General features: G+C 48.7%; 1 protein-coding gene across 1 annotated transcript in view; it reads left to right on the plus strand.

Moving 5' to 3' along the window:
* ACOT11 (acyl-CoA thioesterase 11) overlaps positions 1 to 17,180 on the plus strand; it is an 82,632-nt gene that overhangs the window by 46,700 nt on the left and 18,752 nt on the right. The window contains 4 exon segments of the mRNA XM_006025808.3: positions 1,867 to 2,053; positions 4,973 to 5,042; positions 15,649 to 15,709; positions 16,508 to 16,609. Coding sequence (XP_006025870.3) covers positions 1,867 to 2,053; positions 4,973 to 5,042; positions 15,649 to 15,709; positions 16,508 to 16,609 — 420 coding nt within the window.

Raw genomic sequence — 17,180 nt, forward strand, 5'->3', positions numbered from 1 at the left:
ACAGGTAAATCGCTTTTAGAGAAATGGCCCATTTTTTAAAGGTTAGTATCCTTTAATTGGAATTACACCCAGGAACAAATTTGGCTTCAGAAGTCAAAAGCCTTTCAGTTTTCATAAAGTCAGTGCATACAGACAGGCAGGGAAAACAGGAAGGACTTTTATCTGTGGATAATCGAGCCAGTAAAATACCGAATTCTGAAAAGTGGGCGAGTCGGAGAGAATAGCAACGCACTAATATTTACCAAAGGTGTGGAGTGTGCCACGCTTCAAAGAGTGGAGGGGACTCGAGTACCATACAGAGCAAGCATAAATATGTTTAATTCTTGGACTGTGGCTGTCGCTGTCTAAATTTGGTTGGAGACAAGGAAGAGGCAATGTAGTGTCCTTATTTAATCCCTGACTGCTCTATCAGACTATCCTGCAAGCTGCCCGAGATCTGGAAAGCATGCCCTGCTCTTGCGGCCTTTCAGGTAGAGTGGATCAAATATTCCCTATCAAAATAATTATCCATTGAATTATTTTTGGACAAAAAACCGAACTTTATTTTTTTGAGAAGTGTCTTCTTCCTGGAGGAAACATCCCTGTGCTGGAAACCAAAATATGTTGGTCAAGCCGGGAGAGCAGTTCAAAGTGGTGCTGTGGTGCCTCGGAGCGGAGGACTTGTGGGATTCTGCCACAGTGTTTGCAGGGGTCATGGGGAGTGGGGACATATCTCATTGAGTCCATTCCCTGCCATTTCTCAGGGTCATGGGCTGCGGTGACACATTGGCCTTTCTGGCCTCCCTGTAGCACACGGCAGTTTAGTCCCACAAAGAATAAAATGCAGTAGCTTAACCCACGCTACTGGGCTTAGCATGGGTGAAGTCTGTCTCGCAGGGCGTTATCAGATCAGATTGGAGGATCTGATGGTCCTTTAAGCCTGTGAAGCTGGTTGTGGGTGCTTTCCCCTTCCAGTGGCATTTATGGACTGGGCTCCAAGGCGGGACCACAGCTGCCCTGAAGCGCCACTTGCTCTGCCCTTGGTGAGGAGAGGAGGAAAGTCACTGGAGTCCCTTGCTGTGCAGCGTCATGAAACGACTGCCGCCATGGGGCATCGGTGCCATTTTGAATAGAGGCATTTGGTGTTTTGTTTTGTCAAAATTCCCCCTGGGAGAAATGAAACGGTGTTTCTGGGCTGCTCTTCTGACTGGTAGCGACAGCTGGGCCAGGATCAATGCTCCCCTAGGCATCGCCTATTCCCAAACTCTGAGGATGCTGGAGTTCAGACCAAGCCACGCCTTCTGGCTTCGACTCATCTCTAGGAGCCCTGAGGATCCGATGTGTAGGACTCGCCGGTGCCTGTCGGCTTGGACCCTGAGGGCTTTGGGGTTGAGAACGGTTCAGTGCTGGACTCGGTTCTGTGCTGGGCGCTGTCCCCTTTCCTCGCTCGCCCAGACCTGCCCCTAAGGTGCTGTGCTTAGCCACTGAAGTGGGGCTTTGCCCCAAACAGCCAGGGCACGAGGAGGATCCAGACTTGGGCATGAAGGTCTTTACAGGGGCCGGGTGGCTGCACTGTGGGCGACTCCTCTTCAGTGGGACATGGGTGTCAGATGCCCTGAGTCTCCCCAAATCCCCCCTTTCTTCCCCCATCTACTCTAGCTCAGCAGAGAGCTGCTTTATTCCCCTGCCAGGGGAATTTTCTTCTGCCCCAAGACTTGAGCAGGGGCAGAGCAGTGTCAGGGGTGTCCCCTGCCCAGCCCTGAGAGGAGGAAAGGAGAGGCTGCCCCTGGGCAGGGATTGCGTATGTTGTGGGAGGGGGAACAGCACATCCAAGGAGTTCAGCGCCTGGTCCCTAATGCGAGGCTCATCACTTCACTGTCCCGCCAGGCTGCTGTGCTGCATTGCGGCCCGGACGGAGCAGGACCCCAGCGCATCATGCAGCGTGGGACGGAGACGCGCAACCCCACGGAGGTGCAGATGAGCCAGATGGTGCTGCCCTGCCACACCAACCACTGTGGCCAGCTTGGTGTTGGGCAGCTGCTCAAGTGGATCGACACTGCAGCCTGCCTGTCTGGTAAGCCGGGCCAGGGGGAGAGGGTGAGGTGGGGTGTGAACATAGGCGACATGTAGGGGGGGTATGGGGGGGTATGTGCCCCCCATGAGAGTGTTGGTGCCCCGGTTGTGCCCCGCTGGTGCCCCCCTAGACTCAGGAGGCACCAGTCGCCCATGGGCGTGAGGCTTTGAACCATAGCACCAGGGCTGGGATCACCGTGGGCCTTGGCTGCTGCTTTCCTGGGCTTTCCAAAAGCATCTGGCAAAAATGAGTCCCCTGCATCCCAGGTTTCATGATGCACCCTAATGCCCTGGGGTGGGTTGGTGCAGAGGTGAAGCAGAGGCATGCTGCGGAGGGGCTATGTGTCTGCTCCCTTATTCTGGTTTTCCTGCACCCAGGGTTGTCCTTTGCTCTGTGCAAACCAGCTCCGCTGCTGCTTAGTGGGTTGGTGCTGTGACAGCACCTCCTGTGAGGGGCCTTGTGCCTACTCAGGTGACTGCAAGGTGTGTCTGCACCCTGAGATGCTTCAGTACTGTCTGTCCAGTGCCATGGGGCAGCCCTGTGCTATCCTACCTCTTGCCATGTGGGTCCCTAAACCGCAAGATCTTTCTCTGCCATTCTCCTCCTCCTTCCTGCCTATCTAATTCAAGTCAGCTCAACCCTCTCTGCAATGAACCCAGGGTGTGACAGAGAAGGCACCGCTGAGAAGAGACATCCTTAACGATACTCATGAAAGGCTAGTCCTTGTTAATACTTCAATAGATAAAACTCCTATAGCAGGGAGAGCTTCACCTGCGAAGGGAATCTGCAGACAGCGCTTGCAGAAACGAGCTGTCAGATTCATCCCTGCTATTAGAAAGCTCCAGTCCATCTCCTGGCTCCTACGGAGTCTTGCCCTACAGCGTGTCTTGCAGTACATGGTATAATCCAGCTCTAAACATTGCTAAGCTCTTGCGGAGGTCTCTGCGTAGGCGTTTCTGTTCTGTGTGGTTTTGATGGCATGTGGGGTAACAGTTCCCAGGAAGAACTGATCTCAGCTCATTCTTTGCTCCCATCACTTAAATTTTTATGGGTCCTTTGTAAGCAGCCTACTCCACAAGTGCACTCCATGTGTGGAGGAAACTGTTCCTTAATTATTTAGAGATGTTGTCTGACATGTCTCTGTTTTTGTTTCCCAACATCTTGCACACTTTAACAAATTCTAGCGTCTCCCGGCACCCGAGAAGCAGGGAAGCAGCAATCCCTGTTTACGAAGGGAGGTGAGGCACAGGAGAAAGGAAGCAACTTGCCCGTAGTTGTAGACACAGAGGGTCAGTGGCAGCTGGGGAACTTGGATCTGTCAACCATTTAAGCTATGCTACAAGATTGCAGGTTGCTGTCTTTGGAAGAATCTCTCCATTGTCTACAAAATGAAGCCCCCTCCCCCAAATTCCCCCTTTTATAGCAGGGTCAATGATCCTAGAAAGCAGCAGAGCTGAGAACTGGCCTTTACTACCTGAGGGGAGAGGTTTTGCATCATCGTAATAAAAAGTTCTTATAAAAAGCAAAAGGTGATAGAGAAGGGACTGTGGTTGCAAGTGGCAGGGGGGAGGGAGAGGCTATCTTAAACGATGACCTTTTCTATACCAGATTTCAAAAGTTTTCCTGAGACAGCTGTGCCCTTTCAAGTGAATACCTAGCAAATGAATAGCACCTGGGTGTAATGATCAGGCTGGGACTAGGGTGGAATAGCTAATCAAAGACAGACCAGCACTTAACAGATAGCGGCTAGTGCTAGGGCTCTAGTGTCGAGCTGTTTCTCCTGAGCTGTAGCACACCGGGCAGGGGGACACCTTAATTTGCTGCATTGACACTCCGTATTGGAGTGAAAGTCCTTGTGCTGCAGATATTGATGGTTTGGGAGGTGGGTCTATGGAAAGGATCTGTCCTATAAAGTGCTCCCCATCATGGAAAAAATTGAATAAGGCCTGCCATAGAAAACTGGTAGGATCCAAGTGAAGTCACTGCCGCCTTGTGCTTACGAGAGGTAGATGTGATAGTTCAGGAGGTTGCTATTTGTCTACAGGGTCCGGCTGTCATAGCACAGTGTTCGCGTGGCCCTTGCAGTGGCTGTGTCAGCACTCTTCTTTCAATCCTCTTTTTCGGGCTTGGTCCGTTGTGTGCAATTTCGTTCCTAGCGAAAACCTGGCACTGGGGGGTCTGCCCATAGTCACGCTTCATCAAATGAAGCATTCAGTCTACAAAGCGCTGCTTTGATTTTTAAATAGCTTTTTGGGTGATAAGCAGCATCGTGCCACTGGCTTTCCCATTTGTGAGATCATGCTTCGAAAAAAACGGAGCTCATAGAACCGGTATACTGGGAGATCTTCTTGCCACAAGAAACAACTCTGCAATTTCCAATATGCATAGCAAAGGCATCGCCAAAAAGGCCGTAACAGCGGTGCAGGGGGTGAATACACGTTCCAGTGACAGATGGAAGTGTAGAGAAATGAGGACACCCTTTGAGGACAGTTTTTAAATAGCTGATATAAATGGTATCGCTCTTTATCTGTACCAATGTTCATTTCTGACGGGGGAGGGAGGGGAATGTAACACCGATGTCTGCTCCTTTAATTTTGATCCTGTTCAAGTGAACTGGGTTCACGTTATGTGACTGGAGAGATCAGACTGATAGTCTGTGTGCTGGGTGATGTTAGACGCACGCAGTCTTTGGCTGAGGAAAGAAGGAACGAGCATCTTCTCCGAGTAACCCATGGTGACCCTCTGCACAGAGGGAGCTCTGTGTTCTGGACGCGGTGAGTCGATAGGATCGAGCACTAAACAGAGCCCAGTGCAGAGACCCAGGCTACTCGTGCCCAGCCAGGACCTGCCGAGACACAAGCAGCCCAGTTGTCTGGTGCATTGCTGTAGGCACTGACGCGGTTTGTTTTTCCTTTCTAGCCGAGAGACACGCTGGCTGCCCCTGCGTCACAGCTTCCGTGGACGATATCTATTTTGAGCACACGATTAGGTAAATGCCTTACTTCCCTCTCTGGCTGTTTTGCTAGTTTAGTGGGGGGGAAATCTTTTCTTCTGCTTTGCACGCAGCAAATATTAAAGACTTGGAGTCTGGGTGCTGCAAATTCATCCCTTCTGCTCTATAGAGATGAAACCTCATCCCAGTCCAGCACACAAGAGCAAGGGAGGAGCAGGGCCACAGAGGTTTGAATCTGAACATTTGTAGAAGACCTTGTAACCCACCCAACAATTTGGGACCACATTCCTTCTGAGACCTGCCAATGGACAACTCTCTGCTGTTTATATAATAGTGCCGCTTGCTTTATTTTCCTGCTTTTCCCTCATAATCCATCTCCTCCCTCTTTTTTTATCTTTACAGGGAATCCGTTCCAGTTACTGGTCCAGAAAAATCAGTCTTATAAATGACACAGCTGTAGTGTTTCTTATTTACAGGTCTCCAACCTCTTTGTGGCTCTTAACTTTACCCAGCACCTTCCCTAGGGATGGGGAGTAAGCCTAACCAGGGATTATTGCTTCAGCCGCAACTGAGATGCAACCACCTCTGGGAAGGAATACAACAGCTGTCTTGCATACAGCAGTTTAATGTTATAGCCTACATGAAGTTGTGAAAAATGCCTTTTTTCTCAAATGCTTGTCTCCATAAGTCATATTGGATGGAAGGGTGAACTTTTGCCTTTGTAATCCTAATGGCCTGTGCCTAATGCGTTCTCCAGGGGAGAGCCGGTAGCCCTCTTATGTCGTTTTGTACAGCACTGAGCATGCAACACTGGGTCTGGTTAAGAGGATGATGGTAGGAAGTCGGTGCTCCTTTTTAAGGGGTTCACTAAACCACTTCTAATGAAGTTTCTGCATATTGGGTGTGAGCAATTGGAGATGCTTCTTCCCTGTGAATGTTGGTAGCTCTGAGTTTTTAGTGCTCTCTGATTTAAAGGTTGGTTTTGGAGTGAGGTGGTTAAGCCAGCTTTGGCGATCAGTAGATTCTAGGTATAGAGAAGACTTTCCATATTGGATGCTGTCTCTGTGCTTGCCAAACTGAACTCACAGTGTCCGTGAGTTCACTATATAGCTTCTGTCTCCGTTGCAGTGCATGCTTCACAGCTATTATCAGCAGTGTTGTAAGAAAAGACAGCTCAATGCAGCATGTGCCTTTAGACACCCAGGTGCACAGAGCTATTAAGTACTGCAGATGGTTAGTAGTTTGTTGAGGATACTTGTATAAACCAGGCTCAGCGCACACCTGCTCCTGAAGGCACCAATCATATGCAGCAGCTTTATACGTTCTGGGCAGTCCAGCCTACTAGGGAAAACCTGGTGCTAATTAATTTAATGGTAATGAATGAATTAGCTGATGGAAAGGCTTGATAGGCAAAGTGGTGCAGGCAGCAGAGGTGACCTGAAACTTACCTTGGTCTTGACTTAGTTGGAGGCTCACTTTGTTCCAGCAATGAAGCTATTGTCTCTGTACTTCTGATCCCAGGCCAAGTCTCAACCAAGAATTCATAGGAGAGGTTATACTTACGTTTCCCACTCAAGTTGAACTAGAAAGTACAGCACTAGGAACTGTGCTCATCTGTTCTCATCAGCTGCTTAGGTCAATTATGTAGCTTTGAGATCTTTGGAAGAACACCCTCCACCTATGTGGGCGTCTAAAGACATCATTGAAATCTTTGGGCATCTCGTTACAAGCCTGTGGTTGCTGAAACAGGTTATTCTGTGGCAAAATCTAACCAAGCAGCAATGAGCTGTATCAAACCACTCCACTATACCCAAGAGATTCAGAAGGGGGTACCACTCCTGTCCTGATGAAACTTTAGACCAAAGGCTTTCCCACTGTCACTATTGAATTGCTACTATGGGCCTGTCTACACTAGGAAAGTCTCTGCTGCAGAAGTGAGGTTGGCAGAGCCCCCTGAACATGCAGGATACACCAGCACCGTGCCACCACTTCCCAGAACAGCAAAGCTGGCGAAGTAGGAGGGCTGGGGTGTTCTGTAGTGTAACTTGGGGTAGGCGAGCAGGGACCAGCCCTGGGTGCAAACTGAGTAGGTGCAACAGAGATGTGCCCCCACCCCACAAGTGTCCATGGCAGAAGCAGCTCCACAGTGTTGCTTTTGCAGCAGCTGGGTGCACGGACACCACGTTGCTGCTGTAGGAGTGATAGCCAGAGTGGGCAGGCCATGTCATGGACTGATTTTTAAATTTTTTTTTGAGTCCCCAGCGCAGGTAAGACTCTCGCTCCACCTGCTCTCGGAAGCCCTGCTCCTCTGGCACCGAGCAGCACCTTCCTGCCACTCTTCCCTCCCCGCTCGCATCCGGCAGGGTATGCCCAGGGCGCCAACCCACCTTGTTACACCTCTGGACGTGTTGCTATATACAGTTGGTCCAATAAAGGAGATCCCTGCAGAAAACAAAGCCAACAGAAGCACTTTTCTATCCTCAGTGTGTGTGTGTGTGTGTGTGTGTGTGTGTGTGTGTGTGAGTGTGCACATGTGTCTGTCTCTTTTTTTTTTTTCTTTCTCTTTTGTTTTTCCCTATGTTCCTAGCTGGGAAGCTGTGTGCCAGCGCTCTGTAGTGTACACCTGGCCAGGGTTGCAGATGGAACATTAACACTTGCACACTTTTGCAGCTATGCCAGTAAGTAAAATGTAGACAAATGATGTCTAGACAGCTCAGGGAATAGGAGTGGCTATGGGGCCGTGCCCCTCCCTGGGGACAGGGCTTTTTCTCCGTCCTAGGCAGACAGAGACAAAAGTTACTCCTTTGACAGCTGGTTGGTGGCCTGCGTGAAAAGAATTGGGGAGCACGGTTCGTTACCTAGGTTATCCTTGTTCTGGTCACAGCAGAGAAACCAAGGATTAGTGAGATGAGAAACAAAGGCCCTGCTACTCCCAGAGACACGCGCTGCCTCTGCTCAGGCTGCTAGCTCTTAAGTAGATAAATGGGAGACATCTGTCTTGAGAGCTATCATTTTGACACCTCTCACCGGTCCTATGCTCACATTAAGCCCTGAGCAAAAACACAAATTGAATCCGTGATTGTAACTAGTGGGATTTTAAAAAAATTGAGTTATTAAAGGCTTGTGAGAGATTTTGAAAGATGAGGGTTGGGGTTTTTTTGGAATCTTCTGCTAATCTTTTGCTAATTGTGTTAATGACCCTCTATTTATCTGATAGGCTAAAGGGATAAATGGGTGGGTGATCAAGTTAAAATAATTTCATTGAAATGACTGTGTTTTCTCTGTGCTGTGCAGGGTCCGATGTAATCGTTTTAAGGTTGGCTGTGTCTGTAGGTTAGGAAGGACTCTTGTCTCTTCGTTGTGTAGATGGCTGGTAAATAGGACGCAGTAGGAACATGCAGCCCTGCTGAGATACAGTAGTTTGGGGCTTGTCTACTGGGGGACGCTTGGGACAGTTAAAGATGGAGCAGGTATTGGGGTGGGGATTGTGGTCGTAAGTTAAAGTACATTCAGCTCGAGGGTGGAGGTTCTCACTAAGGAAAGAAGTGGGCTTGGATCGGTGCAATCTAGTTGTGCTTAGCAGGGTGAGGACAAGTGCGTTCCTGTGGATGTTACACTGTTAGTGCAAGCACAAGCAACTTAATGTGCAGTGAAAGCTTGTGGGGATTTACTGACTACCCATTCTTACCCTGGGGTAAATGGAAGGTAACCAACCCATGACAGTTGAACCCTCAATGAAAGGGGATACGTTCCTGTGGGTTAAGCTTTCATTTACTATGGGGCAAAAAAATGCACAGAACCTGCAAAGGCCAGCAGCTCTAGTTGTGAATGAATTTGGGGGCACTCTCTTGTTGCCCAGAAGGATGATGCTTTGATATCTAGGGTAGCAAGTGTGGGAACATGAGATTCGCTCTTTGCCTTGACGGGGTAGATTGGAAACGAGCCCTTTCTGGAAAAGCACTTCATTTTCTGGAGGCATTTGCAGTAGCGAGGGAAGGAGATGTTCCCTCAGAGGGTCACTGAAGTTAATACTCGCTTGTTCCTCCATTCAAACATGAGCAAGGTGGAAAAGCACAGGCTGGGACAGTGTCGCTGGGTTGCTGGGCAGATGCCTTCAATTCATGCTCTACCCATCTGTGGAAAACCTTTTGAGATCTGTAATGACATGCTTGATGCAAACAAGGGTTGATCACAATTAAAACGTGCAACAGGAGCAAATCTGCTCAGGGGGCAACTTTTGACTGAAAACTACACTCCCTAAAAAGGCCCAACCAGTTGCCTTATTAGAAGCTTCCTTCATCCTGTTTCTTTAAGCTGGGAAGAACGAGGTGCTGCTGCTTTTGGCAGGCCAGTGGGAGACCATCAGTTCACCCACCCTATAGTTTCGGATGCGGTGGCGTGCTCTCTGACTTCATATTCCTTTCCTTAGTCTGTGTGTACGACCCCCCGAGTCAAGAGAGGTGAGCAGTTGCTTTCCAGGATGGCTGGTCACAAGTGTCACGTGTGTCTGCTGGGAGAAAGCCAGAATTCTCCTTTTGCAAAGTAATGCTCGTGTTGCTGCCAGCTTGTCTTGGCCTGGGAGCTGGAAAATCTGACTTGCTTGCTGTGAGCCTTCCTCTACTAGGAAACTTGAATTTGAGATTCCTATTTTAAAAGAGCAGGACAAGTGACATGATTCTGACTGGTCAGTCCAGATGAGGACAAGTCTTCCTCGTGTGTGGCTTCATGTCATTAGTTATGATGTAAAGGCTATGCTTTATGCATGCCGATGGAGGACAGGGCTGAGCACAACTTGTCCTCTTTGACACTTGGCCAGGATTGTGTCTTCAAACTCACTGTGAAGAAGGGTGTTTAAGCAGGATTCCTTCTAGTGAAGACAAGACCCAGTTAAATTCCCCAGTGGTGAGGGTATGTTGAAAAATTGAGAGAAAGCAGCTAGTTAAAGAGCTTAACACCTTCTTATAAAGCTCTTCTTAGCCAGAGAGGGAGGGGTGTGTGTGTGTGTGTGTGTGTGTGAGTGTGTGTGTGTGTGTGTGTGCACGCATCTTCCTATAAAACTCTTCTCAGCCAAAGCAGGGTGTGTGTGTGTGTGTGTGTGTACATGTGCATGCATGCATCTTCCTATAAAGCTCTTCTGAGCCAAAGAGGGGTGGGTGGGTGGGTGGGGGTGTGTGTTTGTGTGTCCATGCGTGCACCTTCCTATAAAGCTCTTCTCAGCCAAAGAGGAGTGTGTGTGTCTGTGTGTGTCCATGCGTGCACCTTCCTATAAAGCTCTTCTCAGCCAAAGAGGGGTGTGTGTGTGTGTGTGTGTGTCCATGCGTGCACCTTCCTATAAAGCTCTTCTCAGCCAAAGAGGGTGTGTGTGTGTGTGTGTGTGTGTCCATGCATGCACCTTCCTATAAAGCTCTTCTCAGCCAAAGAGGAGTGTGTGTGTGTGTGTGTGTGTGTGTGTGTGTCCATGCGTGCACCTTCCTATAAAGCTCTTCTCAGCCAAAGAGTGTGTGTGTGTGTGTGTCTGTGTGTGTGTGTGTGTGTGTCCATGCGTGCACCTTCCTATAAAGCTCTTCTCAGCCAAAGAGGAATGTGTGTGTGTGTGTGTGTGTGTGTGCACCTTCCTATAAAGCTCTTCTCAGCCGAAGAGGGGTGTGTGTGTAATCCAGAACTCAGTAACACTTATGACTTGTCTGACCTACTTAAAAACTCTGGTAGACAGAAAAGCTAAAACCACCTCCAGTCTTTTCTGCTGCATTTCCACTCTGGAGCAGTAGCACAGGGGATAGGGAGGGAATGATGATGCTCTGATTTTCAGTAGCTGATTTTGATGCAAGCAGAGTCCTCCTACAGCACTTGGAACTCCTGGCAGAGAAATCCAGCCTACTGGGAATCCATGCCAAGCCAGGGGAGGAAGGACAGAGCTGTGATCTCATACACAATCACTGTATGCAATGCTGCTAGTCGCAGTGGCCTAGGCTTCTGTCTGGGAACACTGCAGAGGAGATGCTGCCTGTGTCTGAAGGTTGAGGTCCATTCTGGTCTAACAGGCTGGGTAAGCAAGTGGAATCTGCCATGTCAGCCTCAGTGGAGAGGCTGAGGTCATCCTGCTGTGCATGGGGGTGGGAGTAAACCATTTGAAGTTCTCACACAGTGATAAAGACTGTCTAATTGTATGCGTGGTCCCTGCTTTTTGGGCATGGGGTCCACTTGACGCATGTAGGGAGCCTGTAGTTCCAGGCAAACGCTCCTTGGTTGGTGGTGGGACTTAAACCCAGAGCCATGAGCGCTAGAGCAAGGCCCCTTCCTGCCTGAGCCCAAGCAGAGGTGGTGGAGAGGAAACAATGTGTGCCAAACCCTGCAGCCAGTTCTGAGTTAGGACCCCTGATGGGTTTTTTTGCCAGCACTTGCATAGACCAGGCGTTCTCCATTCTTAGAGCAGATCCTCAGGGTGGGAATAGGAGGGGACACAATATTATGGGCTGAGTTGGAATATAGCTGTGCAGCTCCTAGCTTGTAGCACACTCTTCATGTAGTTGTGGATGAATCTACCCGAAGCAAGACACTCCTTCAAGAACTTCATCAACTTTGATTTCGCTGCTGCTTCAGACCTGGGGAGGCAGAATCGAGCTTTGCGGACATTTGTATTATACTGGTCCTACCTTCAGCAGTTGCTTCTGCAGGGCTGTTGGCATTACTGATCCCTGATATGCCGACGGAAGCGATCAGACCCTTCTGGGTCAATAGTCTGACCCCCTGGAAAGCTGCATCTGTCCACAGCTGCAGCTGGTTCAGCGGGCTGGAGGGCCCCCCTGCAAGCATTGCTTAAGGAGGTCCTGGGGAGAACTTGAATCTTAACTGGCCTGAGTCTTCCTAGTCTTATATTTTAACTAGGCTCCCAGGGGAGAGCTTGCTTCAAAGTCCACAGAAGCCAGAGGAGCCTTTGCATTATTTCCAGTGAGCCTTGGATCAGGTCCAGAGCTGGTTGGCTTCTTTGTGTGCATTTCATTTCCCTCCCCATACACCCATGAAGGGAGAGAGACCCATGTTTTAAAAGCCAGGAAAATGTGATTGTAAAACCGCAGAGCTCAACAAAGGAAGTTGGGGGAAGGGGAGGGGGGATGGCATCAGGTGCAGGACCTGAAATGACTCTTCTTTTATCTTTTAGCAAATAACTGACTAGATTGCAAATGGACAAAACCCCTTGGTGTATGCCCCGGTGTGTAGGTGTGTAAGGGGCTTGTCTTTGGATCTGTCTCAAGAAGAGAACTACAGGAGCTATTTCATGCACCCTTAACCAGCCTGCAGCTTTTACAGCAGAGGGCTATATCGGTCGATAAGAAGCAATAAGTGGAAAGATAAAGTTTTATTGGGTGTAATGGGGTTAGGTGCCTTCGGAGTCCCTGACCCTTCAGATCTGTACATGAAGAAATCAACAGCAAAAATCAGAATGCAAACTGCCTTGTGAACGTTGATTAAACACTGTACATCGAGTGAGGCATGTGGTCAACTGCATTCCTGGTTGTCGGGCAAGATGGTCGACCATCCACCTCCTCTTCCGGGCATCCTCCCACCCACACACCCTTTGAATGTACATTCAACTCCTGCACCTGACTATAAAGGTGGCCTTTGAGCCCCTGGAACCAAAACCCTTGTCTTGTTATACTGTACAGCTCCCACAAGGGCCTTGATCCTGGCTATAGCCTGCAGGGGTGATAGTCACTCTACATGAACCCAGTTACAAAGCAAAAAGAGGTGCTGTTCCTACAAAGTGATCAAAGTAGTTCTGCACGTGTACAACGTACTGTCATGGAGCTCTCTCTCTCTGTGTATATATTTTTACCCAAACATTGCTTTTCTTTTGTATCAGACAGATGCATATAATATCTCCTTGGCAACACCATGGGAAGGACGATTTCTGGTAGGAACAACTGCAAAAGTGAAAGCAGTAGACTTAGACTTGTTGCTAGCCCTAACCTAGTGACATTGCGAATAGTCGCATTAACCTGACTGACATGAGCACTCAATACCTACCAGCTTTTACATGCACTGAGGCAGTTCTCTTAATCTTTTAATGTTTCAGTAATCCTCAGATTAACTTGGCGTTGGCATAAAAGTTGTTTTCACTGGCGTCTAAGGGAGCTGGTGTTCCTAAGGGGATGTGATTGATTGAGAGAGCCGTGCATGTAAACTGTAGGGTGAGCTGGCTGTTCACTGCTCTGGCTTGCTGAGAAAATGGATGACTGGAGATTCCTGCTCCCAGACTTAAGGACTCACTTTTGTGAGCAGCTGATAGTTTCCAGTCTCCCAAAACCAGTAGAAATGGAGGCCGCTTTGTCCCTGACACAGTTGGCTCCCCTTGGTTGTTCCAAGTCATAGGGAGACGGCTTTGGGCCAGTGCTCCTCAACTGGGTGCTACAGCACCCCACGTGCCACGAGACGCCCTCAGAGGTGCCATAGCGTGGGCCCCACTGCTGTGGCAACCAGAGAAAAGTGCCTCATACCCCTCTTGTAGAGCCAGACCAGAAAGGGCGATGGCAGACGCATGCTTTCTTGCCTCGTTAGGGTTCTCTGATCAGCCTGAAACAGGCAGGAGTGCCTGCTTGCCCTGGGCACTTCTGTTTGCAGGAGACACTATGTAGGGTCAGAGCAGCAAGGGTTATGGCACGAGCTGGCTCTCCCACCTTCTGTACGCTGATCAGAGGACCCTAATGAGACAGGAGACCTCCCACGTGTCCTTCCTCGCATGCAGTCCTTCCTCGCCTGGCTGCGCACCAGGAGCGCAAGGAACTTACTTGGTGGTGGCATCCCCCAGTTGAGAACCATTGAGGTAAGCTGAGGCAGTGCAATGCTGCTTCTCAGCCGGGGCTGTCTCCAAATTCAGAAATGTTGTGGAGGTGCTGCGACTCTGGTAGGGCTGTGAACCCCTGCTTTAGAGACGAGCAAGTCCCACCCAGGCGGAGTACAATTTTACACCCTCTCCTCGCTCACAAGCTTGCTGCAGCCGTCATCCCTGGGAACTGTACTGCCAGCCCGTACAGCGGTATGGGCTGTGACGTGTACTCACGCCACGACTGTAATGCAGCAGGGTCCGGCACCCACTGCTGTACTGCTTCAAGTAACACCTAAGATGACTGTAACTTAAAGTGGTTTTATGGGAGGAACGTGTCCCTCTTTTCTCTGGTTTGGTTTTGTGAATAGCCAGTTTCCCCTCTATGGTCTAGCATTCTCCACGGTCTGTTCACACAGCAAGGAAGGTAAGAAAAATGAGAAACAAGGAAAGTGGGGTTGTAAATCCCCAAAATACAAGCAGCGGCAATCGAGGAAGGGTTGGAACTGAACCCGCTTTGAACTCCAGCTTTGAAAAACTGGACTAGATTTCAAGCCTAGTCTTGAGGGGTGGGGGATGTATGAAAATCAGTTGTTCGGGTTGTTTGCATCTCAGGTTTGGTAGCTGAAATAAGTGGAGCTGAATGAAGTAGTCTTAACTGTCGTGCACCGGGGCACGGGAAAAACTAAGGTTGTGTATTCAAACTTACCTGAGCACTTACTAGGGCATGAACTGACTGTGGCATTAACAACATTTTCTAGCGTCTTTCTTTTTATTTCCTTCCAAAATGGGGAAGGAATATTCCTGTTTTCATCAAGCAGTTGGCAAAGACTAGCCCATTTTGATCAATGATGTTGGTTAATCGCACTTATTGATTTAACAACCACTGATTTGTTAGCCTGAAAGGGTCGGTGTGCGCGTGAGTGTGTGCATGCATAGCTGTCTGCGGATACTTAAACTAGACTGAAAACCTTGCTAGAGAAGCTATTGCATTTGTTATTGCCTTGGAGAAAGGGGCCACTTTGTCTAAAAGGACCGCTGGTTTCCAGCTTTTGTGGTCTCTTTCTCTAGCAAGTACAACTGGCATCCAAAGTATTCGAGAATAGGCCTTGTTAATAAATACACTCCTGCTGGGTAGACAGGAGAATTCCAGATGTGGAAGCTAAATTGGCTTCGTCTCGGTGAAATCTGACCTGTCTCCTCTCCCACCTTTCCTGATGCGGCCTATGCCATTCCTCCCTGGGACTCCTGTGACTGCATATTAAATGGCGGGATGTGGCTGTGTCCCCTGCACGCTTGCATTAATCACAGCAGGTACCTTTCAGGCTGTGCAGAGAAGCCAGCTGTTATGTTCCTACCCAGAGTCGCAGCCCAAGACCTGGATACCATTTAAATGTAAAATTCCTCAAGCATGAAATCTCATCTGTGAGCCCTCTCTGTTGTACTGGAAAAGGACATGAGGACTGGGCCCAGTTGCCTCTCTGTGCTGGGGCCCACGGAAGAGCCTTTACCTCTCATAAATCCCTAGGATACCTATGGTTCCCTACCCCCTCCACGAACTGTCCTGGTGACCCTCATATGCAGTCCCCAGGAAGTACAAGTAGCTGCTAATAGGACATCCACTATTGTTTTCAGGAAGCGAGCTATTTTGCCTTATAGACCTTAACTTCAGCACTATCGGGGACTGGTTGCCAGGGAGGCAGAACTGCTTTTTAGGTGAAAGTGTGTTTTGTACATGTGGGCTGTTTTCCCTCTGATCCCACAGTAACACCTTTTCCAATTTTTTTTTTAATTTGTGTTCTTGGTTTGTTTTTTTTTCAGTGTTGGGCAAGTTGTGAACATCAAAGCAAAAGTAAACCGAGCCTTTAACTCTAGCATGGAGGTTTGTATGCCTTACCCCATTACCTGCATCTTCTGCTGCTTCTCTGTCCTCACAATGAACACTTGTATTAGTGGTACTACCGACCCAACCTTCCTTCCTTTCCCATCCATCATCGTGGCAGTGACAATGGGGCTGAGTGATGTCTCGCTGCCCATTTGATTTCTACAGTCCAGTTTTCTGTGATCCAGGTGCTCTGGACACACCTCCCTTGGCCTGGATCTACAGTGCCTGGGTTTGCAAAGTGGTGTCCCATCCAAGTGCTAGCAAGTCCAAGGCTGCTTAGCATCCAAGATCAGGTGCATTCAGCCCGATGTAGCTGCATATACACCTATTTAGAGGTCATTCTCTTGTTCTTTTAGCTGTTTATACTTTTAATGCTGTTGTAAGAATCCCTGAAGAGTCATTGTTCTCCTGCTGCCCCAGATGTCCCCTGACTCCCAGTCTTTGGCTTGTTTCAGTTACTTTGCTTGGGGAGAAACAGTCTGATCTGGAGTATATGGCTTGCCTTGCTCTCCAAGGAATTAGTTCTATGATCCAGTCACTATAAAGCAGCAGGACTCTTCAAGCAATAGTTGCCCTTGCTGTTCCCCATCTCAAATGAATTGCTGACCCTCAGTATGGGAGTAGAGGTCCTGTGTCAGTGCATCCTCTTCATATCCTGCATTATTTGGGGAAGGAAGCTTGTGACACTTCCCAGGTTCATTTATTCCACCTGCTTTTATTCCACAGGAGTAGTTGAAGCCATTTTGAATTGACTGGTCCTGTGTAGTTCACTGTCTCTTTTGGAATCCGTTCCAGGTTGGGATCCAAGTCAGCTATGAAGATCTCTGCAGTGGCGAGCAGTGGAATGTATGCAAAGCTTATGCCACTTTTGTTGCACAACGCACATCAAACACTAAGGTAAGAGAAGATCCCCCTCCAAAGCTAGAGCTGCTGTAACTTCTAGTTCTGGGTCGTGGGGAAGAAAGCAAGTTGCTGGCATTTGTGTGGAACTGCTTCCAGGGTCTGCCTTGAGATCTCTTGCAAAGATTTCCACTATTGTCATCAGGTGTTGGGTGACTCAGTATTTCGCTCTTGACTTTGAATATACCTAATGTGGCACCTTGAATGGTACATACCTGGCGTGACACTTGCAACATTGCACTTGAATTGTTGGCTCCAACAGAATAAGTTTCTTGCTTGTATTTTTGTAGCATTTATCACAGTCCTTTGGCATGGAGATATGTAAGAGGATCCACTAGGTTGTCATCTATTGAGTGTGCGTGTAATAACTGTAAGCCTGGGTCTGACTGGCCTTTAGGTGTTACGCTACTGCAAATGTGAAATAATAATACTGCAGGATTTGTTGGACATCTGTATAAACACTTTTTTTGACTAGTTGCCTCCCTAGCTGGGCCCTGTTTATAGTGAGGCCTAGATTCTCAAAGGGTTGTTAAGTCTCTCTATAAATATTAAAAAACAAATGGCATTC

The sequence above is a fragment of the Alligator sinensis genome, unplaced genomic scaffold (assembly GCF_000455745.1).
Source record: "Alligator sinensis unplaced genomic scaffold, ASM45574v1 scaffold172_1, whole genome shotgun sequence".
NCBI classification, from domain to species: domain Eukaryota; kingdom Metazoa; phylum Chordata; order Crocodylia; family Alligatoridae; genus Alligator; species Alligator sinensis.